Consider the following 26,461-nt stretch of genomic DNA (forward strand, 5'->3'; position numbering starts at 1 on the left):
TTTCTCACACTTCACAGTTAATGAGTTTTAATATTTTTGTTGCTTTCCCCAAATATCCACCAACTTGTTTATCTCAACAGCTCCAACCAGACATATAATACAGAAAACCATAGGAAAGTGTCATAGACTTGAATGAGGGTAATCAAAGCGCCTCTCAAAGTATCAAAGAACTATTACCTTGCTGTTTTAAAAGCATTTAAGCATAATTTTTTTCCTTTTTTTTTCGTTTTTGTGTTTTTTGTTTTTTTTTTAATTTTTTATTACTTTTTTCATAGAATCGCTCTAAGCTGTTTCAAGAACAGCCAGAAGGCAGGAAGGAGGTTATCCTCCGTTCCCCCTCTATTTGACATAGAGCTACACATCTGCAATAAAAAGTTTGGTCCTTTGGTCCCTAAATAGCTAAAGGAATGACAGATAGAGATGCTCAGTGGCGGCCTTCCAGCCGCCCCCTGGGGACCAGGTCCCACCACACCGCTTGCCCCAGCCTGCCTCAGGCGCCCACGGGCTGGAAAAGCCCCGGGGATCGGTAAGCAGCGTCTCTTCCCAGTTCCCAGCCCTTCAGCCTCCCCATCTGATAGCAAGTTAGTTTGTTTTAAAAGTTGCCTTTTTTGTTTTGTTTTGTTTTTGTTTCCTCATTTTTCTTCATCTTCTTCTTCTTTATGTCATATGTATTTTCCCCCAAACACGTGCCCTCTGAACTCCACAGACGCTATACTTTCCTTGAAGAAATGTTACAGTCACAGAGAGTGTCTGGAGTCCTCAGCTTGATTGATATTGGCTGATATGTCAAAGGTGTCATCCAACAGTTCTCATTTATAAATAGAGAGAGAGAGAGGTTTGTTTTTTAATGTAGCCCATTCAGCATCCTGCCCTAAAATGAAGAAAATCAGGGCTGATTAAGCCAAGAGAGGAAACACAAAATGCATCCAAACACCAAAAGGAACCTGCCTGGGGGTGAGGGCGGGAGCTCTGGGGAATGGCGGGAGGGAGGGACAAGACCACTATGAGAATTAGTCATGATCATGATACATAAAGAAGAAATTGACTCTTCTATTCCGAGTAAGAAACCACTGGAAGATCTAGTGGTGATGCTTGTAGCTGAGGTTTAGTTGTTGGGAGAGGGGTCTCGATTTGGGTTCCTTTAGAGTTCTGGATTAGGGTATGGCTCGATCTAAGGGAAGAATTTGGGACTATGGGGTATGAATTCATAATTAAACTGATCTCTGAGGGCTGTAGCCCAGATACAATATGTATACAGAAGCCTAGCAAACAAGACAGCAAAAATCTAGCAGCCCAGCCCACTCCTCCCCCGCGTGAGGAAAAGAAGGAAGAATGATCCGTGACATTAATTTTGCTGACTCCTTGCCCAGTTTCCAGCCAACTGCTTCTTTCCCAAAGTCAGTAACTATTTGCGAGGCTATGTATATATATGTATATCTGGATATATGTGTAGAATATATTCACCTGCACATATGTGGCTATACATGGATATGTGTGTATGTATATGCATAGATACACACATACACACACACACACACACATAATATTTTTCTCATACATGCCAGGAAATTTAGAGGAAATTCAGAACTTCAAGGGTGTGGATGGGAGAACCTAAAAGAAGTTAGAACAGATCTAATCATCAAACAAATTAACTCAGACAGTTCTCGATTTTGTTTTGAAGGGTGGGTTTTTGGTGTTTTGTTTCGCTTTTAAGAAAAAAAATCATGATCTGACTAGAATCAAGAGGAGAATGCTTAATCATTGTGAATTAACAAATGAGACTCATCTCCATTCTAGCAAGCAGCTTCCACTTATACATGGGGGTGACTGGTTACATCGAGAAAGTTAGAACTGCAAAGCCCCCAGTTGAGGGGACAACGTCATGCGTATATCAATCCATGCTGGCAGGTTTTTCACACTGTTGATTCAACAAACAGCAAACCGTACACAGCAGTCTAAACAATTACAACACCAAATAAAATAATAATAAAATTAAAAAACACTTGTCAAGGACCCTTTTTCAGTTGTAAACAAAAAGGTGCATTTTGCTTTTGTCAGTACTGTTTTTTCCAAACCAACCAAAAAACCCTCCCAAAACCCCAGTCCCCCACCTGCCCTCCCCACATTTAATTTAGCAGAAGTGGCTACAATACAAACCTTATAATTGTTATCAGGCGCTCTCTCTCAGAGGCCTCTGGCTTTGTACTCTAGTTATTTTGGTTTAGAATTTTTTTTTTTTTTTTTTTTTTTTTTATCATTCTGTTACTGTAGAGATTTCATTTTTGTTTTTGTTTTTCCTTTTGAAGTGAGATTTAAAATGGCCTAACTGGAAAAAGACCAGACCTAGGAAAGCGTCAATTGAAAAAGGCCCCCAAATTTCTAGAAAAAAATAAAATCACAATATTTTCAAGTGCAAGTAAATCAACCACGCATAGATATTTTTAAGATGTTTTCCTTATTTTTAAGAAAAAAAACAATGGTTTGCACAGTTAAATGATCCCATGTTCGATAATTCAGGAATTCATCTTTATTTTTACTACTTTTTTTTTTGTGCTTTTGTTTTGGTTTTTTTTTTCTCTATGTGACATCTAAAGAAGCATAAAAAACGCTGAACAAGAAAAACCAAACAACAGAAAGTAAAACCACTGCAAGCACCAAGAACGAAACAAAAATGAGCACAGCAAAAAAGATCGTGGCAGCACAAAAGTCAAGAGAATGCACGTGTGATCATGACTGGCCAATCATCAACTGATACAACATCCAAGAAAAACGCTCCAATCACAGCACCTCCACGAAACTTGACGGCAATTGTCATGCAACCGATTCTTAGCCTTGTTACATGACGCCATCATGTCACACTGTGAACTTTGAGTTGATTTGAACTTACGGATGGGGGACTGTTTTCTCCACTCTCATGTGATTACGTGAACTTTATTCCTAGCTCAGCGCGAGACTGTGGTGGATTTGACTGGCCCTGGTTGGGTTGTTGGAATTTGATTGAATGACAAAAGAAGAAAAGATTTATATATATATATTTATATATGTAGAGAGAGAGAGAAAGAGAGAGGGGACAAGAGTGTGGGCAATGGGGAAGGAAGCGGTGGGGCAGGGCGGGTGGGGTCAGGGAGTGTGGGAGGGGAGGGAGAGTTGGGTGGAGGGTGAAGAAGGGCAAGGAAGAAGTTAAAACAAAATTAAAAGAAAATATATTTATACAGCACCAGACCACAGCATCAATCTAAAAGCTCTGATGAGAGAACAGCAGTCAAATCATAAGAGAACTGAAAAGAACTCAAAGGATGGAGGAAGCTGGCAGACAAAAGACATGGGCACAGCAACACACACATACACACACAGTTGTTTATGCAGACACATGATACACCGTGAACAGTAGCAGAACCTCACACAGGGCCACTAAGGGCATCCATCATGCGTTGGGGGAAGGGGGGGCATGGGCGGTTTGGCGAGGGGGCCAGAAAAAAATAAAACAGCCCCTCAAACCACCTTGGCCGGCAAGCAGATCAGGGAGCACGGTCTCTGCTTTATATCACCCTTCATTCTTTCTCTCTCCCCCAGGTGCCAGGCTCTCCTCACCTCCCCAGCCTTCTGTGGCTTCAGCCTGTGGACCAGCAGGGGGAGCCTGTCAGGGTGGCCCTGATTTGCCAGGTAGGTCAGAGGCTGGCTAAGGCGACTCTTGTAGCCATGGGGTCCATCCATGAGACACTTTGCTGTCATAGTACAGTCCACACTGGCGGCCACTCAGCCCTCCCCCCCTTCGGGCTCCACCTTGGCCGCCATCCCCAGAGAAGGGTGTCTCCACAGCACAAGCACCCACTGTATGATGTTATGATCCTCTCCCCTTCCGCTCTGCCTCAACCCTCTTCCCTCAGAACCTTCAGGAAATGAACACATTTAGTTTTCAGCTTGAGCGTAAGTCACATCAACATCCTTGAACATCTATAAACACACCTGGGCACTACTGATTTCATTTCATGATCACCTGACACCCTTTGCTGTGCCCCCAAGGTGGCCCACGTGACCAAAGTGAGGCTGCTTCTGGGCACACGGAGCCTTTAGAAGGCTCTGCACCATGCGCCATGATAAGGCCACATGGAAGACTGCAGGGTGCCCTGCAGCCTCAGGAACACAAGCAAGGACAGTCCACCAGAGAGGGCCCCTGGATCTCCAGGCTCTGTCGCTGTCACTTTTGCTCTGCTGAGCTCGCCTACTCCACCTCGTCCTCCTCCATCCCTTTACACCCCACAGCCCCCCCAGGTACAGCTTTCTAGACTGACCCATCTCACCGGCCCTGACCTGCCTTCTTTCCTGATAGAGCCCTAAGTGGCTGAGGCTGGGTTCCCCTCTCTGTGGAGCATCATCAAATTACTCGCTTGGTGTTTTCTGCTGCACCCTTCACCATTTCATGGTCGCTTGCCCCCAGCCAGGGAGCTGGGAGAGGGGGTGTCCTAGCCCTCTCCGCAGCAGTCCTCAGGCCTGTGCCAGAGCCTATGCACCAGGTTTATGAGCAGGGCTTCCAATCCACTAGGCTTCTACTCTCCACTCCTTCCTTATTTTCCTCTAGGGAGCGTGGAAGGGAAGACTGGGGTCTTGAAATCTCACTGTGCATAAGCTATGAAGCAGCTGTGAGGTGGCAATGTTAAGCCCAGAGCCGGCCTGGGCACGGCCTTCACAGAAGAGCTCCCAGCCCCTCCTCCTCCACACACCCCTGCCCTGCCTGGCGGTCCAAGCTGGGGTCTTGCTCTTCCAAGAGCATCTCTCCCTTACTCAGACCAGGGCCCATCTGCACGCCCACCAGGTACTGACATGCCACCCTCCCCTGCATTACCAACCCCTCCTGGAAGAAAGCCCTTAGACCCACCCAGGAGATCCAACTGGCAGATCCCTTTGGGTGGGAGAAGAGGCTTAAGAACAGAGGACGGCAGTGCTATCAGGTATTGGCTACGGCAAGTGCAACTAAGTGACCTTCTGGGGACCCCCCTTCCCCCCCAGTCCTGAGCACTTCACCCACTTTCCCCACTCTGCTGTGTTCCTCTGCCCACCCCAGCTTCCCTCCAGCTGCCCTTCAGTGCCTGGCACCATCCTGAGTACTGGGGATTCAAGCTGGAGTATCACGCAGCCCCTCTTCAAAGCTCAATCCAGCAAACTTTCTCATACATACTCCCATCTCTTACACACGCTTGGCCCCCGACCTACAAGCACACTCATACTCATTCAACCCCTATGGAGCTCCCCAGCGTTCTGCATGTGAACAGCTGACTACTCTCTTCATTAGGAAACAGCTGTACCTCTGCTTCTGGGGGACCCCTTCCCAGCTACCCTCCTGAAGAGCCTCACAGAGCACAGCTCAATGGTGGCAGCGGGGTCACCAACCCGCATGGGAGCATGGGGGAGTTTGAGTTAGGCCTGGGACGCTCCAACTCATGACCTGGGTGAGGAAATGATGGTCACACTGAATCAATTCCGAGGCCAGGTCCTGATGGCAGCAGGGCTCTGGCCAGGGGAGGCCCAGGCCCAAAGCCACCGCCCAGCCTGGCAGGTCAGACCTGCAAAGCACAGAGCAGACACTGTGCAAACGCACACTCAGAGCTGAAGCCCAGGACCCAGAAGGGACAGGACTCCCACGGGACTCAAACAGGATGCTCGGTGTGTCATCCAACCCAGAGCCACCCCCAGCTGGGGACCCAGCGCCTACTAGGGAGCTTGGTAGCAGGACAAGGGACTCAGGTGTTCTGGCCACTAGCTGTAGACCTGGCCACGTCCGTGTTTTTGCCTCCTCTTCCTGTCTGTTTCCTTCCTCTTAGTTTCCTGGTAAGCATTTCTTGGAGAAACTGCCATCTTAGCATAAGAAAACATGCCCAAGCAGCCAGAGGGGCAGGGGCAGCAGGAAAGCCAGGAACCCGGGAAAGAAGGCGAGCTACCCTCTCAGAAGACCCAAACCCAATCTCTCCCAGCCACCCAGGCTTCACTTTATGGAACCAAAACCCAACCATGCTCCTCCCAGCTCCCCACAGCTGCCCTGCTAGGGCCCCTCTCCTTCCCCAGACCTGTCACACTCTCATTCGGACTTAACCTTGGCCACCAGGCCTGCTGACCTCCCACCTTCACCACTGCGGGTGGCCAGCCCTGACCCTGAAATCCCCGTCCTTGTCTCCTCTTTGCTCCTAGGGATGGCTCATCCCTCAGTCCCTGCTCAGGCTAGGCCTGCCCTTCTGAGCACCTAGGACTTACCATTTCTAAACACCATTGATTAGCGTGTAAAATTGTGCAGAATTTTAGCCACTTTTGCATGCTGTTTCTTCCCTTGTTGGAAACTTGACAGTGGTCATGCCCCACTGCAATCCCCAAGCCTGCCTCTCATCTTAGCACCCTCCTTCTGTTACAGCTTCTAATAGTCTTGGGGTGGGAAACTTGAAAGCACTATGTGAAAATGCGGTCAACATAGAGATTAAAGGTCAACATTATTATAGAGTTATGGCACATCATAGGTTTTTTAGAAGACAGCCTAATAGAGAGGATGTCGTCAGATGGTTGATACCTGAGAAGTGAGATGCCATGACATGTCCCCTCTGATACTCAGGACACTCTGGGGTGGGAGGGTTGGGGTGATGACAGCAGTGGGGGTTTATCATTCTCCTTACTTGAAGGGGTTAAGAGCACAGCTTCTGGAACTAGACCCTTGGCTTCAAATCATGGCTCTACCACTCAGCAGCTGATGGGCAAGTGACTTAATTTCTCTGTGCTCCATTTGTAAAATGGGACTAATAATACTACATACCTTATAGGCAGTTATAGCTATATACTTATATCTTATAGCTATTACCTATAAGAACTGCACCTCACGAGTGATAAACACTGTGTGAAAGTCTGTGGTTCTCATCTTTCTGGCCGTTGTATTCTCTGGTGGAACAACCCACTCTGCTGTCTAAACCACTCATCTGAAGCCCCCACCCCAAGTATGACTGTCAGCTGGTTCTATCTTGAAGGCCACTTGTAACCTTATGTCTGCTTTCCTCATCCCTTCATCTGAGCATTTCTCGGACCTCAAGGTTCTATCCTTGCTTGGGTTTTAATTGCATTGAGGTCTAGGAGGCAAAGACAAAATGCTTGCTTGTGGGGGAGCCACAGAACACCCGCAGGGGCATCTCACAATCTCAGGGCATGACCCTGGAGCATGAACCCTCCTTAAAAATCCTCTGATGACTCCAACACCTTGCCTTTCTTAGTGAATAAACTGAAGCCCAAGAGGGGAAGCACCTTGACCCAGCTCGTGCCTTAACGTGAGAGCTAAGCTTATTTAAGAGAAAGTGTTCTATATCCAGCAATGGCTGCTTTCACTGAACCATCCCTCTCCTACGGACAAGCACCCACCTGCTGGCTGCCTCCTCTCCCACACTCTGAATGAACATGAGTATCTGTATCCATCCAAGCCAGACATGGGCAGGGTGGGAACTCAGGAGGCAAGAGAGGCACTTTTCCGACTTTGCGGAGAGAGGAAGCTCAGCACCCTCTGAGAGAAGGGGAGTGCTGCTGCTGCTGGATGGGGGTATCCTGCTGGCAGCAGTGGGATTTGAAGGCAGACAGGAAAACTGGAGACCTCCCTCCCAAACTCCAGACTCTGAACCTCCACGAAAATGTCTAACTCTCATATGCCTGATCTTCCTCCCAGCCCCTCTTCATCTCTGGGCATGACAGCTCTGCTCTTCCAGCCACTCAAGCCAAAAGCCCAGTGTCATCTTTGACTCCTTTCTCTCACACCCACCTCTAATTCATTATAAACAGCATCCTTGGCTCTGCCTTCCAAATACTTCGAGAACTCAAATCCTCACACCACACCGACTGCTGTTACCTGGACTGAGTGGTCCCCGCGCCCTACACCTCTACTTTGGGCCCTGCTGAAATGCAGGGGAGTCACACCACTCTCTACTCAGAGCCCTCCAATGGCTCCCCACCCCCAGCCCCATTTCCGAGGAGAGGCCAAAGTCCATACAATGGCCTGTGGCACCTCCACAAGGTGGCCTTCCTCACCTGGGAGGGGTGCGGGGGTGTCTCCTCTCTCACCTCCCCCCATGCTCATTTCCCTCCAGCCATCTTGGCCTCCTGCTGTTCCTGGAATACACCACCCTGCCCTGACCTTTTAGCCTTTATGCTGGCTGTTTCCTCATAGGGAAGAGGCACTCCTCCAGATGCTGGCATGACTCCCTGCCTCGCCTTCTTTAAGTCTTTGCTCGAATGTCACTTTCTCAATGAGGCCTACCCTGACTACCTGATTTAGCTGTAACCAACAATCTGACACGCTATATAATTTACTCTTTGATCACATGTCACTGTTCATTGTCTCTCTCCCCTGCTAAGGACAAGGATTATCAGTCTTACTCAGGGCTGAGTCCCAAGCACCTAACAGTACCTGGGGCACAGTACTGCTGAAGGAATGGAGGGAGAGGGCTGGGCAGACAGTCTCTGGCCTGAGAATGAGCTGACCCTGCAGGAGCTCACAGCAATGGGGGAAATTAGGTTGAAGGTGGATTTTGGATGGCCTGGCACATCTTCTCTCTCCCCACTTCCCCAGGTAGCCACTTTACCCAGGGGAAAACATGGCGTGGAGAGGAGTGGCCGACTTTGTCTCCAGCTGCAAGGCAGAACTCAGACTGAACAGGAAAATGTGACAACTACCCACTCATCAATGGCTTCTGTAAAGCAGGCAGGGTAAGTGACCCCAGTGCTATAACATAACCATCCTCAGCTTCTGTCCCATCCAGTTTTGTCTTTGATAAAGTTCCCTTTGAGAAGTCCTGTCCTTCGTCTCCAGACTGAGCTATGGGGAACTGGAGGGGTGAGGGGGTCTCATGGCTGCCAGCGCTCCAAACAAGAGAGCTGGGGAGGGACGAGCCAGGGACCCCGGGAGAAGGCCCCAGGAGATGGCTACAGCTCCCAGCTGAGCCTATTCTGCTGCCCCCAAACTCTCTGAGCCCTGAGCTTGCCATCTGTTCATCCCCATAGGGTTTTCTGGCGAACAGGATTCCCAATGCAGACCTGGAGGCGCAGGCCCAGGGCTCGCCCCACCTTCTCAGAATGGTTCCCTCACTCCTGCCCCTTTTGGATTTGCAGCAGGGGGATGGCCATGCCCATTTCTGCCGCAGCTCTGTGCCTGCTCCCGAGGCACCGGGCGAGGAGCAGGTCGAGCCGGGCGCAGCGGGTCCAAGGCACAAGCCACAAGGATCCAGCCCACGGAGGCTGGGGAGGCGGCGGGTCCGTCCGGTGTCCCCACCCCAACCCCCCGTCCCCGCGCCCCGGCCGCCCCCGGTTACCTGTGCGAGTCCTGGTCTCCCCCGGGGGACGCTCCCGCCGGCGCTCAGTATGGGCGATTGGCGTCTTTGGGCCGCTTCAGCTGCACTTTGAGCCTCTTCATGCCGATCTGGAAGCCGTTCATGGCCTGGATGGCGGTCTGCGCGCTGGCCGGGTTGTCGAAGCTCACGAAGCCTGGCGAGACACGAGGGACGAGGGCCTGGGTTTCCACTGGGCCGCCCCGGCGGGGAGGGGTGAGTGGGGAGAAGGTCGGGAGCCGAGGGCAGGGGCGGGGCCGGGGCCGGGCGGACGGCGGCCCCTCCCAGCGCTCCCGCCGCGCCTCCGGGCAGGGGCGGGGCTCAAGGCTCCTCCCCCCGGGCCCCGCCCCCGGCCGGCCTCACGCCCCCCTCGAGCCCTTGTGCGCTTGGCCTCTCCTGGGGTGGGCGCTTCCGAGGCTCCAGGCCTCCCCAATTTCACCTCGTCTTCTGGCGGCGCCCTCTCCCCGGGGCAGGGAGCCCGCGGCACAGTGGGGCTCGGACAGGCGCCCGCCCCCCACCCCGGCCGGCCCCGGCACCTCAGCCCTCTCCTGCGGTGGGAGAGGGCGGACACACCTGCGGGTGGAGGAGTTTATTGGACACTGTCCTCCCTGACAGGAGGGGGCCTGGCAGCGGGAGGGCACAGGGTGCCGGCCTGGGGAGAGAGAGGAGTGCGAGGGAGAGGGAGGGGAGGCACCACGGAGAGAACTTCACCACCGTTTGGGGCCACCCCCCTCGCGAGTGCTGCTGGGCCGTAGGGGAGGGCAGAGGCTGACGGTCCTCGCGGCCCCCCTCCCCTTCCCGGTCCTGGCCAAGGCTGTCCCTAGCCGGGCTCCTGGTGGACACTGGAGTTCAGTGCAGACCGACTCACATTAACCCACCACCTGGTACCCAGGGGCTGTCGGCATCTTCCTTTTATTTAATAAAATTCCAAGCCCAGGGAGCAGGTGCTTTTGCCCTGGACTAAGCAAGCACCAATCAACGTGTCCCCTATGGACCCCTTATAACAATAATAATAGGATTATAACAATAATAGTACAAATGAACACTACGAATAAAAATCAGTTGAGAGCCGTCATGTACCACAGACTGGAAGTGCCTTTCACCCACCCCTTCACTCCCCCCCAGCATCCCAGGACAGGATATGGAAGCATCCATGGCTCCCAGTCACCCTCTGAAACATGCAGTTCCCAGATGCAGAAGGACCAGCGTCCCAAAGTTCATTTAGAAGTCACCTTTTTGACACGTGGTATGCATTCCTTATAGAGACTAAGTGTTACATCAGCATGCCCCAGAACGGCCCCATAGGCGCTCCTTGAGAAAAGGGGCTTCTTTGGTCACAGAGGGTTTTAGCCAGGCCCCTCTGGGACAGTTCAAGTCACATTAAGAAGTAAAAACATCCCTTTCACACCTCAACTTCTCCAATACATAAGCCTTCATATCTTTGCTTAACCTAGTATTTCCTGGAATTGATTTGACTTAGAGGCCTTTTCTCTTGTAAATTCTGCCTTCTATTTATTTTTCCTGTAAAATCTCCCTTTGTTTCAAAATATAATATATGAAACTAAGCTTGGCAAAGTTCCCAGGCCATCCTGCAAACCTGCCTCATTTGGGGTGCTTATCCCCAAAAGGCCATTAGATATATAAGGGATAGATGGACAGACCCACTGAAGCAGAAGCTGTCTTGGTTAATTGTCCCCATACCTCCAGTTTGCCTGCGGCCCCTTCCTCACTCTCCCCCTGTAGTGACTTTCTCCCTTTTTACCTTGTCCCCATCTGGCCTCTTTTCTCTTTCTCTTGTGTCCTTCCTGCATTTGCTCACATTTGCTCTTGCAGCCATGCAACCATCAAAGACAGGGGAGGGGGGATGTGTTCGCGCATGTGCGTGCACTCAAGAGCGAGAGCAAGGATCAGGTTCCCAAAGCTCAGATGGAACAGGTCAGAGGCGGGCCTGAAGCAACACAGCCAGTATTTGTATAAGGCTATATGCCAGAAAAGATAGGAGAGATTTAGGGTTATCTATACTTGCAGATCAGTGTGAATAATCCCAATTCTTCCTCTCAGCCCCTCCTGGCCTATCCCCTCCCCACCAAATTATATGTCTGATGACTAGTCAAGTTGTTAGCAGAGCAGAGCGGTTTTCAAATGTGTGAACTGTGTACCTGTTGCACTGCTTTCCCCCAGACTAAGGAGGGTGGTTGAACTAAAGCCTCTCCCAACCAGGACAAGATGGCCGAACTCTGGTTGCCAATTACATACACCCCTCCCTCTTCTCATTCACCAGCACCACCAGCTCCAATTCTGCATTGCTACGTGCACATGGTGGCTGTTTTTGCAAGGGAGGAGACAGGAGAAAGATAAAAGGGGCTGGAGGTGCTGTAGTGTAAAGGAAGGGACAGCCACCGAGGGGGAAGAGGGGACAGAGGAGTCCTGGAGGAGGAAAGCCCAGGCTTCACGGAAGAGCCTAGAGTCTCCAGAAGCCCAGGGTTTGGAAAAGACTCCTGGCTTGAGGTAACTTTTCTTCCTCAACTAGTTTTCTTAACTGTCTCGCAGTCCAGCCAGGGAGCTTGTCCCTCACTGACAGGGCTCTGGGCACCATCTCCATGGTTACGGTGTCCAGTCCTGTCTTCCACCTCCCAGAGCCCCTTCCCCATTCCTTCTATCCCCACCACGAGAAGCCTCGCAGGTAGGAGGCCATCCTGGTAACCCCTGCCCCAACCCTTCTTTCAACTTGGCAACCATTTGTGCTGCACAGACGCTCACAGGCCTCTGGAAGATTCTGTTTATGCTTATGAAGAGTGAGTGGGGCCTTTGAGGGGTTCACTTTAACATAGGACCACGTTTCCAACAAAAATGGCCCCTCCTTTTGGGACTGTCGGGGGATCTAGCAGTTCCTGAGGGTCCACTCTGGCCAAGCCCCTCACACACAGCATCTCATGAAGTACTGCATTCCCAAAGGCTGACTGTTAACATCCCCGTTTCACCAATGACGACACTGAGACTCGGAAGAGTTCAACAACTAACCCATGAGTGAATGCTGGAGTTTGTTCTCACAGGAAAGGTCTCTGGGAGAGTTTCAGAAGGATCAGCTGTGAACCAGAACCCAAGAGGCTTAAGGAGAAACGGCTGGACCCAGCAAGCATGCAGGAGACTGTCCTGCCGGTGGAGGGTCAACGCGAGAAGTTTGTTCAGAAGAAAAGAGCCAGAGTGGAGGTATGCAGAGGACTTTTTCCCCAAAGAAAGCAGGGGAAAAACTTTGGTCCTGGAGAATTGAAATGGGTTACTGACAAGGGTGGTGTGTGGGCAAACTCTGAGGAAATGCCTTTGAAAATGGGGTTGCTCTCACGTCAGGGACAGCCAGGAAAAGCACAGATGTAGCGAGGCTATGACTAACGACCAAGCCTGCTCTAGCCCAGGCGCCAGCAGTTTGTGGGCTCTTAGCAGTTTTCTTTATTAACATCTGAGGCTTTCTTAAAGAACAAATGCAAAGATTTCCAGTTTGTTGTGTTTACATGCAGAATTGTCATTTGTCAGAAGAAATACTGGACAAACGGTGGAGGGGTACAACCCTGTCTGTTTCTTGGACTTTGTTTTCCCAATATCCAAAGACAAAGGAGCAGCTGAGGCCACTCTATGCCACTGAAGTAGGACACATTTCCAGGGGAAGGGACAGTGGTGCAAAGGTCTTGATGGCTTTGGCGAACATGCTCTAAAACCTCAAGCCCTCTGGTTCTGGAAAGTTGGTCTCCAAACTGGAATTTCCTTCACATGCTCTTCCTGATGCTTTTATACTCTTGTACTTTCTCCCCTCTATTACCCGCAAGCTGTGATCTGGGTCCCCTGGCCAACATAGCCTCCTGCTCTGTCCTCACTGCCCCAGAATCTGGGGGTCAACCTGGAGACAATGAGCTTCTGGCAGACTCAGTTCTAGTTGCATGTGTGGCTTTCTGGGGACTGGACCCCTCAATTCTTGGTGAGTCATGAGTGGCTCTGGCCCCAGAAGGAAAGGCTGACGGAAGTAGAACAGGAGAGGGAGTAAGGAGCAATGGAGGGGAGAGGTGTGGGAGTGAGGTGGGATTCCAGGTCTGAAGCAAATCAGAACACAGAATACCCAGTTAAATTGGAATTTCAGATAAACAATGAGTTCTTTTTAAGCATAAGTATATCCCAAATGTTGCATGAGCCACACTGAATGTAACATTTAGAACATACTTATACTAAAAATGCATCCATTGTTCATCTGAAATCCCAGTTTAACTGGGCATCCTATATTTTATATGACAACCATACTCCTAGACGCCCCCAAGTCCTCTCCCACCTAACATCCTGCCACCAGGCTAATTCCCTGAAAGCTGTTATCCTCATTCTACTATCTCAGCTCGAAACCCTCCCACCCTCTTCCACTGCCGACCACACCACATGAAACATCTGCATTTGAATGGTCAAAACCCTCCCCAGCACAGACCCTCCCTCACAGCTGGTCTCCCCTGAACCTTCCTTTCTCCCTAAAGCCTCCAGCTTCCTCACTCACTGCCCTTTGCCTCTTCTCATTCCAGCCCCATGCCCTTGTCCATTCTATTTGCCCTGCATGGAATTCCACCACCACCACCAACACCAACACCACCACCACCACCACCACCGCCCCTTCCTTTATTTACATCCACCTGCCTTTCTCATGACTGCATTACTTGGTGCCTTGCAGATTTCACTGCTGTTAAGTAGGTGTGGTTTTCATCTAAGCTCGGACCTGAGGCTTCCTGAGGGCAGGGACCATTTTCCTCTTCCTGACTCCTCAACAATGTGGCTCTGGTGGCCTGAGAGGGATGGGTGGGAGAAGGAGAGTTCATTGGGTGGCAGGAGGGGAGCAAAGAGCAGGGTAGACAGAGATGGGGGTGGGGGCAGGGCAGAGAGGTGGACAGAGGAAGCCAAGGGGCAGGCAGGGTCGGGGCCTCGGCTGGGCAGAACCCCCACCCCAAGGATCATGCTCAGTTTTCACCCCAGGGCCACTCTGACTGTGAGAGAAGAGGGGCTGCGGGGAGAATGAGTGATGTTAGGCTCTCTCACTGCCCCCTCCACCCCTGCCCAAGGTGGCTCCTCCCCCTTCTCAGTTGGTGGGAGTTGGGCCTCGTGGCTGGGAGGGGAATCTGTCTCTTGAAATGGGATGGAGGAGATGGGGAGCCAGGCAGGGGGTGGGCAGGGAAAGCCAAGAAGCCAGAAGAACAGCAGAAGAGAGAAGAGGGGTGAGAGATGGTGGCTGGCGGCTGGGCCATGGGGAGCCCCTGGGGGAGGCCACGTGAAGGAGCAGGAGAAAAGCTGTTGGACACCGGTAAATTGGTGCGAGCACCGCCCTGTCCTAGGTGAAGCTAGTTGGTTTGTTATCTTTACCCACCAAAGCATTTACTTTGGTTAGTCGCCCGATCCACAAACACTTTCGAGGAGATGACATTACCGAAAGGGAGGAACATCTGCATCAGCTCAGCGTCCCCAAACTCCTGGGGCAGATGGTAGATGAACAGGTTACAGCCCTCGGGCCCTGCGGTGAGGGGAGGGGGTGGGGCAGGGAGGAGGGATGGCAGGGTGGGGGAAGAGAGAGACAGAGGAGAGGTGAGCGAGTTAGGCAGCGGCAGCAGGGAGGGGTGGGGGCAAGGTTAGGAGGGGGGGGTCTCATCCAAGATCCAAGAAGAGTGGGGGCTGCTGAACCCCCAGTCTGAGCTCTGGTCTCCGCTCTGCCCTTGGGCAAGTCACTGAACCTCTCTGTGCCTCAGTCGCCTTTTCTGCAAAATGGATCTGAAACAGGGTGCCTGCCTGGCAACTCTGGGACTCCAGAGACGGAGGTGACAGGTGAATGGGGTGAATACAAGGCCTGATTAGCAGTGGAAATCAGGTGCTAAGAAGAGGCAGAGGTTGGGAGACCTGAGAGGACCTGCTGTGCCTCCCTCCTGCCCGGCCCCTGCTCAGGGAGCACAGAGAAAATCAGCATGAAGCAGCTATGCTAGTGGTACAGGTGCAAGGGGTGGAGAAGCTTCACTTCACCTCCTGCATCCATGGGGTGGCAGCTCAGCCCATCCTCCTCCCTGGCCTGCAGCCACTCCTTCCCATCTGGTTCCCAACGGCCGCACCTTCCCCTTCCCCAAACATCAAACTCAGCCCTGGTCTGAGGGCAGAAATCAAGATTTATCCTGCATCTCCTGTGGGCAAGGTGTGCAGGAGGGGCTTCACAGCAAGGCTCTGCAATTGGCCAAGGTAACCACAAGCCTCATTACATGAAAGGCTCTCCGTTTCATTACAACAATAACAGCCCTGCCACTTCTATAGCTTGTCACCCCCACTTCACAGATGAGGAAACTGAGACCCAGAGAGGTTAAGACACCTGCCAAAAGTCACACAGCCAGTAGGAGGTAGAGCCAGAATGTGGACCCAGGCCACCTGCCTCCATATTCTGTGCTTTCCTCTGTCTACCTATCTGTCATCCATCTCAACGCCCCAGAAACTATGAACAGAGTTGAGACCTTTGGATTTCAGAAATTTCCAAATAGCTGAAGATATACATTATTCTTTTTCAATGACCCAAATGCTGTTTTTAACCTTTGAAATGGAAATCTCTCCAAGATACTTCATCTGTTTCCTGCCATGTTCAACACAGTAAGCCACATGTGATTTAACCTTTGAAAGTGTGGTCATTTCAATGGTTTCCAGCCCATGGAGGACACACAAAGGAAATAGCTGCATTTGCTAGAATTGTGTAAGAACCAAGGTTCTGATCAGACGCTAGTGGAAACTAAGCATGAGCTCAAAAGTGAAGGCTGTAAGGCACCGACATAGGCTGATATGTGGCTTTTACAGCCAGAACCAACTGTCGTGGTTCTCTGGGAAGGGCAAGGCTGCCAGATAACTCAATCCTGGAGCAAAGAGCTCGTTCTGCAGTCTCTCTGCTCTGCAGTCTCTCTGCTCTGCAGTCTCTCTGCTGTTTCCTTCCTCTCCACTCCCCTCCCCCTTTCCTCTTTCCTCCCTCCAGAGACTCCTCTGACCACCAAGGCCACCCTCTAAGCTGCTGACCTCCGTGGTCCTTGGTTCCTGCCCTGCACCACCTGCCCACTCCCTGGACGGCTGTCTCCTGGGCAAACTGCCAGCTGACGGCGCATTCAGAACCGGCGCAAGCGTGCTCCCTCACCCACTTCCAGGGGTCCCCAGTACTGGATCCCTCCAAGTTCTGGTGGCCTGCCCCTCTAGCCCATCCCCTCCAGCCATGTGTATTTTCACTGGTTCATGCACTGTGAATTGTCCCTTTGATTGTCCCCAGCTAGATGTGAGTCCCCTTGGGGCAGGAACCAGCTTGCAGGCCTAACCTAAGCTGCCCTTCCTCCAGGACCCCCACCCACGTACTCCCCACACTTCTCCCTTCTAGGGCTCCAAGCCCACACTCCATACTCTGCTGTCTGAGTCTCTTTCTCTTTTATGTCTGGGAGGTTTTCTCTCCAGCTAGATAGAATGCTCTCTAGGGACGGGGGCATTTGCCCTCTCCTGTGCTCCTGTCCACCCACCCCAGGCCCCCAGTACCTGCCTTCCCTCTTCCTCCCCTCGCCATTCTTCAGGCTACCCTCTCCACTCCACACTATGCTGACACCTGCCTTGAACTTGGGGCCTGCGCTCCAAGTTCAAGTTCTGCAAGCTGCTTTATGTGAATGCTATGCCTGTTCTCTTTAAAGAGAAAAGGAGCCTTTGAGGGCAAGACCAGTAGGCTTAGTCCCATTGGCATGGTCTGTGCTGAGCCCCACCGGGACAGCTCTCCCAGCCCCAGCCCAGCCCAGCCCCCTGCCCCTCACGCCTCAACAGGGAGACCATGAATTGTCTTTCTCCAACTGCCGTGGAGCCCTCCCTGCACACTCTCATTCACAGATTACAGAGCATCCAGATGGCCTAACCGGCAGAGCTTGGGAGATCAGCCTGGTCCAACCCAGCCTTCCGAGACATGGTGAAACGGAGCTCCAGAGATAGACAATGACTCCCCCTGACCACAGAGCAGCCCCTGGCAGAGCCAGGGACGGAGCCAACCCTAAGAGTAACCGTGGCACGTCTGTGGGGCAGGCTACCTCTGGGGATTCAAGCATCTGCTGGCTGTCAGGTTCGGCTCAAAGACAAGGAGCTGGAAAGAGGATCCCCCAGCAACCAGTGTGTCCTAGTATTTCAGTGGCATTAGAGGGGGGAAGTGACCATAACATAAGGAGGCCAACCACGAGCATGGGGGTGGGGGGCTAGAGGAACGCAGCTTGCTTTGTCATCCGGGCCTCATGTGGACGTGGCTGTGGTCGGGCTCCGTCCACCCTCTGCTTGTCTCACCCCCATGCCCAGGCTCACCTCGTGCCTTTGCCACACCCTTGCCCTAACCCCTCCCCATGCCCTGTTCCCCAGGGTGGCTCATTCTGTGCATGGCAGTCAGGGAAAATGGGGACAAACGTGGGAGATGCCTCAGCCCAGAGACCGCAGTGGCGACTGGCCACACAGCGTGTGGTGTCGGGAGCCGGGCACGGTGGTGGGGAACTGAAGCTGCTCAGAGATGGAGAGGAGATATGAGGAGCTCAGAGGCAGACACACGTGTGGCATGGGGGGCAGCACAGGGAGCAGGTGGAGGGCCTGAGTGGTAGGGGCTGTCACGTGTTGGTCAGAGCAGTGTGTGTGTGTGTGTGTGTGTGTGCGCGTGTGCGTGCACCTGTGCAGCAGGGTTTAGAGTCCCCTGGGCCCACAGACCAGAGTGATGCAGAGCCCTCTCTATAAGATGAGGGTGGGTCAGCCTGAAGGCAGTGGAATGACAAAAGTAGTAGCGCCTATGGGTACAGCTCTTGGTTCTGGCCTGGGACAGGCGACACTGGGACTCCTGGACCCCATCCCTTGCAGTTCGGATCTGAGTGGTGTGGTGCTGAAAGGCTTGCACTGGCTGGGAGGAGAGCAACAGCAGGGCAGGCTCGAGGGCCACCGCCCAGTGAGGGGCCCCTATGGGAGGGGCAGGGCGGATGGACCACCCCTCACCCCCGCTTTACTGATGGTGAGCCCAGGTGTCACTCAGACATGGACAAGTGGCCCCACTGTGCAGGACACCAAAGCCCAGAGGGAGGCATGAGCGGGAAGTCGGACCCCAATGAGTTTGCTCCCAAGCCCAGGCTCTCAGCCATCCAGGCTCTGGTGCCTGTTTGCATACTGCTGACCAAAGGAATTTGGACCAGCAAACCGGGGGTCCTTCCCAGGTCTAACCTATAGCCCACAGCTCTGGGATAGTCTGCGGCAGGGGCTCTGTGCCAGCCATTTGGAGACCAGTGGAACCCCCTGGCCATGTGGGCTACTGGGACAGTATGGTGGCTTCACTGGCAGGGTGCCCCTTTCCATGGGGGTGGGGAGGACAGGACTTTGTTAGCATTCCTTCCCCGTCAAACTGAGCTCTCTCGGGTGGGCTTGTTCACCTAGCTCTTCTAGGTCCCTGGGTTCTGGGATGGGAAAACACTGGGGGTCTTCATGAGGCCCAGCCTCCCTGGGCCCACTGGCCTCGCCTGGCCCACCTTGTTCACACCAGGGCCTCTGGATGTGGCTTCCGGGGTCTTCTTCTTGCCTTAGGCCTGCATTGGAGCATTCACACCCCCTCACCTCCTGTGAACTCCTGCCCTGCGAGCTCTGCCTGTCTCTCTCGGTCACCCAGAGGCCACAACTTCTGTCCATCATGAACTGGTCTCCCTACTCCCCCCACATTCAGCCATGAGCATTCCTACTTTTTTCCTTCCTTTCCACTGGGGGAAGGGGGACTCTTGGACCCCAAGTCATCCAGGGCCCCATCTTCCTACCCTCCCACCACTGGAGTTGGCAGAGCTGCCCACGAGACACCTCCATGCTTGGCTTGGAGAGCGCCACAGCTCACAGTCCTGCCATCTTCCCTCCCCCTCAACACAGCACACAAATATGGTCATCTTTCCAACAAAACACCCAGCCAAAGGCCCAGGAGAGCAGCCTCTTTGGGGAGAGAAGGGGGCAGGGAGGGGCCTGGGAGCCCGGCTCGCAGACTCACCTTCTCTCTGTTGCTGTGGGATCATTGGAGGTGGCTGAGGAAAGGCCTGGCTTATCTGACCATAGGCAGCAGGGTAGGCGGCTGCTGGAGGGCCAACGAGAAGAGGCAAGAGCGAGGGACGATGACAGTGACACGGAGAGAGACAGGGTGAGAGGCAGGAAGAAAGAGAAATTTCAGTGTTGAGCAGTAAAAGCGGACCAGCCAACAAGTGCATTCAGCTCAGCCACTTAAGATAAAGCCAGCTATCAGTAGTAATGGAGAAGCGGCACAGTGAAGAGAAGTGTGCGTGTGTACGGCTGTGTGCGTGCTGCCCAGCCCAGGGGAGGGCGGGAGGGCCTTGGGCTTTACAGTGGCTAATCCCCTTCCCCCCCAGGGCTGCCTCTTCTTGCCCCTCCCTTTTCCTACCTCTGGTTGCCTATCCTCCCTTGTTCCCTGTCACCCTTGCGTATGCCGGGGAATGGAGGGGAGGCGAGAGGTTGAAACCACTTCCCTTCCAGGATCTCTCCTTCCTTCAAACCCAGGTATCTAGCTTCCTGGGCCAGTGACTGTGGACTGCAGTGGGCAGCACCCCCGCTCCGGCCTCATACCCCGTGCTGCTGTGTAGCTTGGTGCTCCTGGACCAACTGGCCATGGCAGCCCCGTGGGGAGGGAAATCTGGCGTCAAAGATGAGTAACTGCACCACAAGCTCAAAGCTTCAGCCTGGCTCACCAAGCTGTCCACCCACCACCCACCACTGTCACAATGGGTAAACTCCGCCTGAATGCTAGGGGGCCTGCACAGAGGGAGGCAGCCTGGAGTCGGGGTCTCTGGCAGTGGAGCCCTCCCACCTTCCACCAAAGACCCCCACCACTCCCTCCCTCTACCCCCTCCCACACAGTGCTGAGCCCAGGCCTGGGGTGGGGACAGGCCTTGGTGCCACGGCAGGAGTGGGGACGCGCGGATACTAACGACCTGCATACTGCTGCACTCCAGCGTAGGCCTGCTGCAGGGGGTCCGCGGCGGTGGGGCTCTGTGCTGCAGGGGAGCCAAGGGAGCAGAGGTCAGTGACACCTACCCAAGCCAGTCCCTCCCCTGCAATGCCCATGGAGATGACACTGGCTGCATCGCCCTCCCCAGCCACTATGGTGTCTGCCTTGGGGCAGGTCATCTGAGACAGGAACCCTGAGTGCCTGGACCCTGTTGGGGCTGTCTTCCCCAGTCCAGGGCCCTGAATAGGGTGAAGGTTGCCCACCCTGGCTGGGGGATGCAAGCTTCAGGGGCCTGGGGTGGGGTGAGATGGGTGGTTCACGCAGAAGGCTGGGAAGGGCTAGGAAGGAGATGCCAGAGAAGGCTCGGCCATGAGTGGCTTCATCGGGACACATAAGGGACCCAGCCCCAGAGAAGAGCTGTGGGAAAGCAGGGAATGGGGTGAGATGCTGTTAGCAGGGTAGTCCCATCCTCATTTATCCCCAGCAGAAGTCAGGGGCACACCCCAGCTGGGTGAAACAAAGGGCACAGGAGGCCTCACCATGCCACTCTTTCCTCCTGGGCCACCCCATCTGCTCAGAGGGACCCCCTCATTTGTTCTTAGGGAGTTTGCGTAAGACATGGAGGCTTCCCTCAGCAAGGACTGGCCACACGAACGAGGTCTTCCCCATGGGCTCGGAGAGGAGTGGTGCCCACAGAAATGGAAGAACTAGCAGACCAACGATCTTCCTCCCACCCAAATTCGTGAGTCTAGGATATCTACTGCCCAGTGCGAGGAGAGAACGGTTGTGCTGTTGCTTTGGAAAGCAACTTGGGGCAGCTGGATGTGGGAGCATGGTTTACTTGCTGCCTCTGCTGTGTCTACAGAAGCTGTAGGCAAAAGCCTGGTGCGTGGGCCAATGGTGGGTACTGCCTTTGGTGACCATGGCTAGGGATGACTGACGTGGGAGTGGGCGGGCCTTGGAGGGCCATGGAGGTGGATGGGGACAGATCCAGCTGCACTGTATTTAGGGCAAACTGTATAATACAAGGAGGTGGAAAGAAAACCATCTGGGCTTATTGGCCCGGCGACCTAGGCCAGTCAAGCTAAGTGGTGGTGCCAGATGTTGGGGCCTGTAAACCAGGAAGAATTCCTAAAGTTCCCTTTTGAGCTCTTGTTGCTGAACTTCAGTAATATCCCACTAGAACAACAGCACCTGGGCCTCAAGGTAACCAAGGCAAATCCTCGGGCAGAGAGCCTTAGAGACAGTGCAGATGGCAGCAGGGAAGCTGCGCCAGGGCACTGCCCAGAGGGGGAGCAGAAGATGGGTCAGCATGGATGCCCTTTCCTGACCCTGTCCTATCCCTACCCCTCTGTTTCCCTCACAGTGGAGACTGGAGCCAGGAGCTCCCAGGACCGAGGGGGTAGCAGTGTTTGGTGGGCTGGGTCTCCTTCCTCCTGCTGCTCCCTCTCCCTGACCCCTGTACCAGCCTCAGCTTTCTGGACAGAGTCGTGTCCAGCTCGTCCTCTTGGTCTCCCAGGCTGCCCAACCACACACTGCCTTTAGGCAAATTAGAAAAAGGTGTCTCTTTTTCTGGGCACAGTTTGGTGCCTTCTGTAAAATAAAACCTGCACAACCTACAGGAGAGCCCCCACCCTCTGAACGGTGCCAGGATCACAGCAAGTGCTCAGCAAATCCTGTGACACAGGGAAGGAACGCATGGTCCTTCACAGTTATGAGCCACCCCTTCAAGGGTGTGACGTGGTAGTAAAGGCCACACCGTGTGCTTCCAACATGATTTCGATGAGCAACAGGAGGAAGGGAGCAGAGAAGCTACCTGGGGCTAAGAAGTGGAGAAAAGCATTTCCGAGACCCCTTTCTACTCTGCTTAATGACCTCATTAGTAACTGCCAGCGAGTGAACATTTTGAAGGATCTCGCTCATTACAGCAGCTCCAAACTCTGCATTTAAAAATGGTAAATTAATTTTTTTAATGTACTACTTCTCTCCTTTCCTTCCTTCCATCCCTCCCTCCTGTTCTGGCAGGGAATTGTTTATGGGATGTGGCAGATTGTTACAAATGGGGGAGAGAAACATCTCCCAATCCCACGAGGAAAATAGCTCACAGATGCTGGTGGGGGTGGGGAAGGAACAGGTTTGTCAAAATCCAGAGCTCCAGATGGGCTTGTGGCCATGGAGGAGGGGGAAATGAAACCACCCAGATGTGCTGGGGACTGTATCTCCCAGCCCATGAGCCTGAGGCAAGAGGAGCCCAGGAACCTGAGACTGGTAGGCTCTCTCCCACCTCCAGCCTGCCAAGCCCCTGCCCTGCCTCCCTTGCCAGCTAGGAGTCTTCACCCTGAAACAACACTCCAGACTCTCTGCACCCGGCTGCTTCTTTCTCTTGGCTTCTCTAGTCTCTTCTCTATGCACTGAGGGGTGAGTTGAGGGGCAAGCACTGGAACATGATCAAGGACAACTGCAAGTTCAAAGTCAGGACATTCTCCTCTTTTTCTCTAGCACAGTGACCTTCTATTCTGCTGCTGCTGGAACTTTTATGTGCTCTGGCTATCTGGGCCTCATTCCAGACACTGAAATCAGAAGTTCTGGGCTTCTGTGGTTTTACATAGCCCCCCAGTGGATTCCGATGGGCAACCCGAGTGTGAAGCGCTCCTCTGCCCCCGACTGCTGAGTCACACCAGGCTGACCTCTTCCGCCCTAGTGGGGCCAGCCTCCTCACCTCCCCCACCCCTGCCAGGCCGGCCCCGCCTGCCTCTGGGGCTCCAGGACAGCCGCTCCACAAGATGTGCTTCCTGTTCATCCTCTCCTCCCCAATTCCTACCCATCTGTTAAAGCCCAATCTGAGCCTCCTGTTGGGGCAGCTGTGTTGGGCTTCTTCAGCCTATAGCGCTCTCCCTTCATCTGAATCCTTTAGCACCTCAAGTTGGAAAACATTCACTCTTATCAGACTCCATTTTGCTTATTGTTTCCACATTCCGTAGATGTATATTGTGCTCTTAGCTGGACTCTGCCCTCCTTCTGGGGCCCCCCTTTCATCCAGCAAAGACTGGGTACTTGTGGGGTCTCTGTAACCCCGTCATCTGACCTCTAGGAAGGACAGCACTCGTACCTGATACATCGCCCCTTGCTAGTTTCCTCTAGTGCTTCAGGCCCAGCTTTCCTGCTCTGTCAGTTCATCCTCAAGACCAGAGACAGGAGCTGCTCTAACTTAACTGTACACTCACACCATGGGAGAAGTGCTAAGTTTGAGAGGAACAAAGGTAATCAGGACCGGCCTCCGGGATCTTCCTGGGTGCCAAAATTCATGGAAGCAGGAGCTGGGAGCTGTCCGAGGTGCTGATCCTCCGTCTGAAATGCTGGCCGGGGTTTTGAGGGCACCAAGGGACCGAAATGGTATGTACTGGTCAGAATGTCGATCTATACATATCCCCCAAAAGTCTCTTCCCAAAAGAGTCTCTTCCTACTTAACACTAAATATAATTATTCTTTAAGCTTCTATCCCCTTTCTTATTACCGTATTTCCCTGAAAATAAGACCGGGTCTTATATTAATTTTTGCTCCAAAAGACGTATTAGGGTTTATTTTCAGGGGATAGCTTATTTTTCATGTACAACAATCCACATTTATTCACTTATTCATGTACAAAAATCTACATTTATTCAAATACAGTCATGTCATCTTCTTCTGGAACATCGTCATAACTCTCCAAACTCCGAATTCCGGCTTGAATTTCTTGCGACTCCATTTCCTGTAGAACCATTGGCCCCAATCTCTCATGTCCAGCAATAGAGCTCTCCTTAAATGAGCACGTCTTGTCCATGTAGCCCGCTCGTAGTGCATTGGCAACACAGCTGTCAGTGATCTTATCCCATGAATTCTTCACCCAAGTCACGACCTCTTGCAGGCTAGGCTTCACAAAGTTTCCACACTGATTTCTTTCCATTCTATTTTCAATGTAGTCATTGATTTCCATGTGCAAATGGTCCTTGAATGGCTTGTTTATTGCAATATCAAGAGTCTGGAGGTAGGCAGTCATTCCTGCGGGAATCACTATTTGATCTATTCTTCTCTCTGCGAGGAAGTTCTTCATGTCTTTACTGCGGTGAGTGCTGGCTGAATCCCAGACTAGCAGACCTCTTTGGCCACCTCGCAAAACCAGTGGCAGCATTAAATCGACCCACTTCCTTATAACTGCTTGTGTGCACCAGGCTTTTTCGGTTTCAAGAACATAAATGCCTGAAACACGTTCAACATTATCTTTCTTGCCCTTCGTGATGATTAGAGGTGGGGCTTTCTTTCCATCCAGATGAATTGCCAAAATACAGGTAACACGTCCACTTTGGTAACCAGTGGAGGGAGTGTAGATTGACGAGGCACCCCTCTGATCAACTGTCGTTTGAGATCCTTGGCCCATAAACACTGCAGTTTCATCCATAGCAATCATGTTGGAGAATTGATATTTAGAAAAGTCGATGCCATCAACAAAGGACTTGAATGCAAGTGCACGTTTAATAACTTCAGTATCTTCCAGCTTGAACAGTGTTGTCGATCTTAGAGACAGTTCATATCGCTGAAGGAAGCCATCCAGCCAGTGTTGTGATGCTTTGAATTCTTCTGGGGAGATTTCTAACTGTGGTGCCATTGCAAGGGCAAATGCTTGAATATCAGCCCTGCGCACAACCAAAGCCTTTGCTTTCCTGTCAGCAATCCATTCACAGATGATGTCTTCCAGCTCAGGAAACAATGGTTGCCGACCTGATCCACACTTGCGCTTCTTAGCATTTCCCTCATCCACCTGTTGACTGAGGTTATCGTACTCTGCTCGCCATTTACGGACCATTCGGAGATCCAACTTCTTCTCTTTGCAGAAAGCTGTAAGATTCTTACCCCGGGAATCCTCCACAATTCTTTTCTTGTACTCGACGGAATAGCTCTTTCTTTTTGCACTCATCTTGTCTGGGGGTCAAAATATTATTCCCTTTAAATCTACCATTAAATCAAGTGTTAACTGAAGACTTACGAGACAGGAGTGGCAACAAAAATGATGACAATTAAGAATGATGGTCCACACAAAAGCGACGAAAAATTGCAGGCACCAAAATTCAGAAAACATTTCTTTATTTCACACGAGTGCATTAAGTACGTCTGTTACAACACACAACGTATTGAATTATGAAGATTCATATTAGACACAACCACGTCGATTCATTATCAAGTGCACATGTTATTCGTGCATTGTGTCTGTGCTCCGATTGGTCATTCGGCAATAAGTCTTGAGTTCATCTGTTTATATAGGCGTTTACCTCTCATCCAAAGGTGCCTGCTTGGGTATTTACAAATACTTCATTATCATTTATTTTAAGTATTAAAGTCAATAATATTATGTATTTATATTTACTTATATATTAATATTATTATTTTATAATTCAATACATCCGTCGTGTGTTGCAACGGACGTACTAAATGCATCCATCAGGCTGACGATCTTACCTGGGGCTTATTTTATATTACGAGCATCCTGAAAAATCATGCTAGGGCTCATTTTCTGGTTAGGTCTTATTTTCAGGGAAATACGGTACGGGTCAAATTCACTCTCAATTAATTTGCAGTGACTAGCCTTTCTACCTGGTTGTACAATTACATCTATTCACTTTTCCCCCCTGAAGGAGCCCCAGGAATGTGGTTTTTTTCTCAACTTTCAGACTGACACATCCCCAAGGATGGGAATTTGGTCTCTCCCATCAAAGGCTTCCTGAGGGAAGGCAGGAGGTCTGGTTCTCCCTGATTACATTTTGGGGTTCCACCAAGGAACTGAGAGAGGGCAGGAGCCACACCGTCCCTGTTACAACAGCAAGGGCAAGGAAAGAGTGGACAAGGAGTGTGCAGCATGGGTAAGGAAGACCTGCCAGATGTGCTTACCTGGGTACGGATGGATGCCATTCGCAAACACAGCTTCTGCAGCAGGTTGCCCATTGGCCTGTGGGGGAAGGCCAGTGAAGCCATTCACCCCAATGGGGGACGGGATGCTAGGCACGGCTGGTGCAGTGATGCCCGGAGGGGTGCTGCCACCTGATTCCAGAGGTGGAGAGGGGTGGAGGAAGAGAGGAGG

General features: G+C 52.2%; 1 protein-coding gene across 50 annotated transcripts in view; it reads right to left on the bottom strand.

Annotated features, from left to right (window-relative positions):
- Window positions 1–234: 234 nt before the first annotated feature.
- Window positions 235–26,461, bottom strand: part of CELF4 (CUGBP Elav-like family member 4) — a 296,935-nt gene continuing 270,708 nt past the window's right edge. For 4 of the 50 annotated variants that reach the window (XM_074340058.2, XM_074340054.2, XM_074340048.2 and 1 more), the window contains exons 8-15: window positions 26,272–26,421; window positions 20,333–20,398; window positions 19,384–19,467; window positions 14,785–14,868; window positions 9,912–9,990; window positions 9,324–9,495; window positions 2,888–2,974; window positions 735–871 (exon numbers count right to left, since the gene is read on the bottom strand). In XM_074340058.2, the coding sequence (XP_074196159.1) occupies window positions 2,921–2,974; window positions 9,324–9,495; window positions 9,912–9,990; window positions 14,785–14,868; window positions 19,384–19,467; window positions 20,333–20,398; window positions 26,272–26,421 (689 nt within the window). In that variant the 3' untranslated portion in view covers window positions 735–871; window positions 2,888–2,920. Of the gene's footprint in view, window positions 872–2,886; window positions 2,975–9,323; window positions 9,496–9,911; window positions 9,991–14,724; window positions 14,869–19,383; window positions 19,468–20,332; window positions 20,399–26,271; window positions 26,422–26,461 lie in introns of those variants that run through there. The other 46 variants (XM_074340057.2, XM_074340060.2, XM_074340061.2 and 43 more) reach the window with 20 other exon arrangements.

Source organism: Rhinolophus sinicus, chromosome 4 (assembly GCF_057876585.1).
Source record: "Rhinolophus sinicus isolate RSI-liver-muscle chromosome 4, RSI-T2T, whole genome shotgun sequence".
NCBI classification, from domain to species: Eukaryota; Metazoa; Chordata; class Mammalia; order Chiroptera; family Rhinolophidae; genus Rhinolophus; species Rhinolophus sinicus.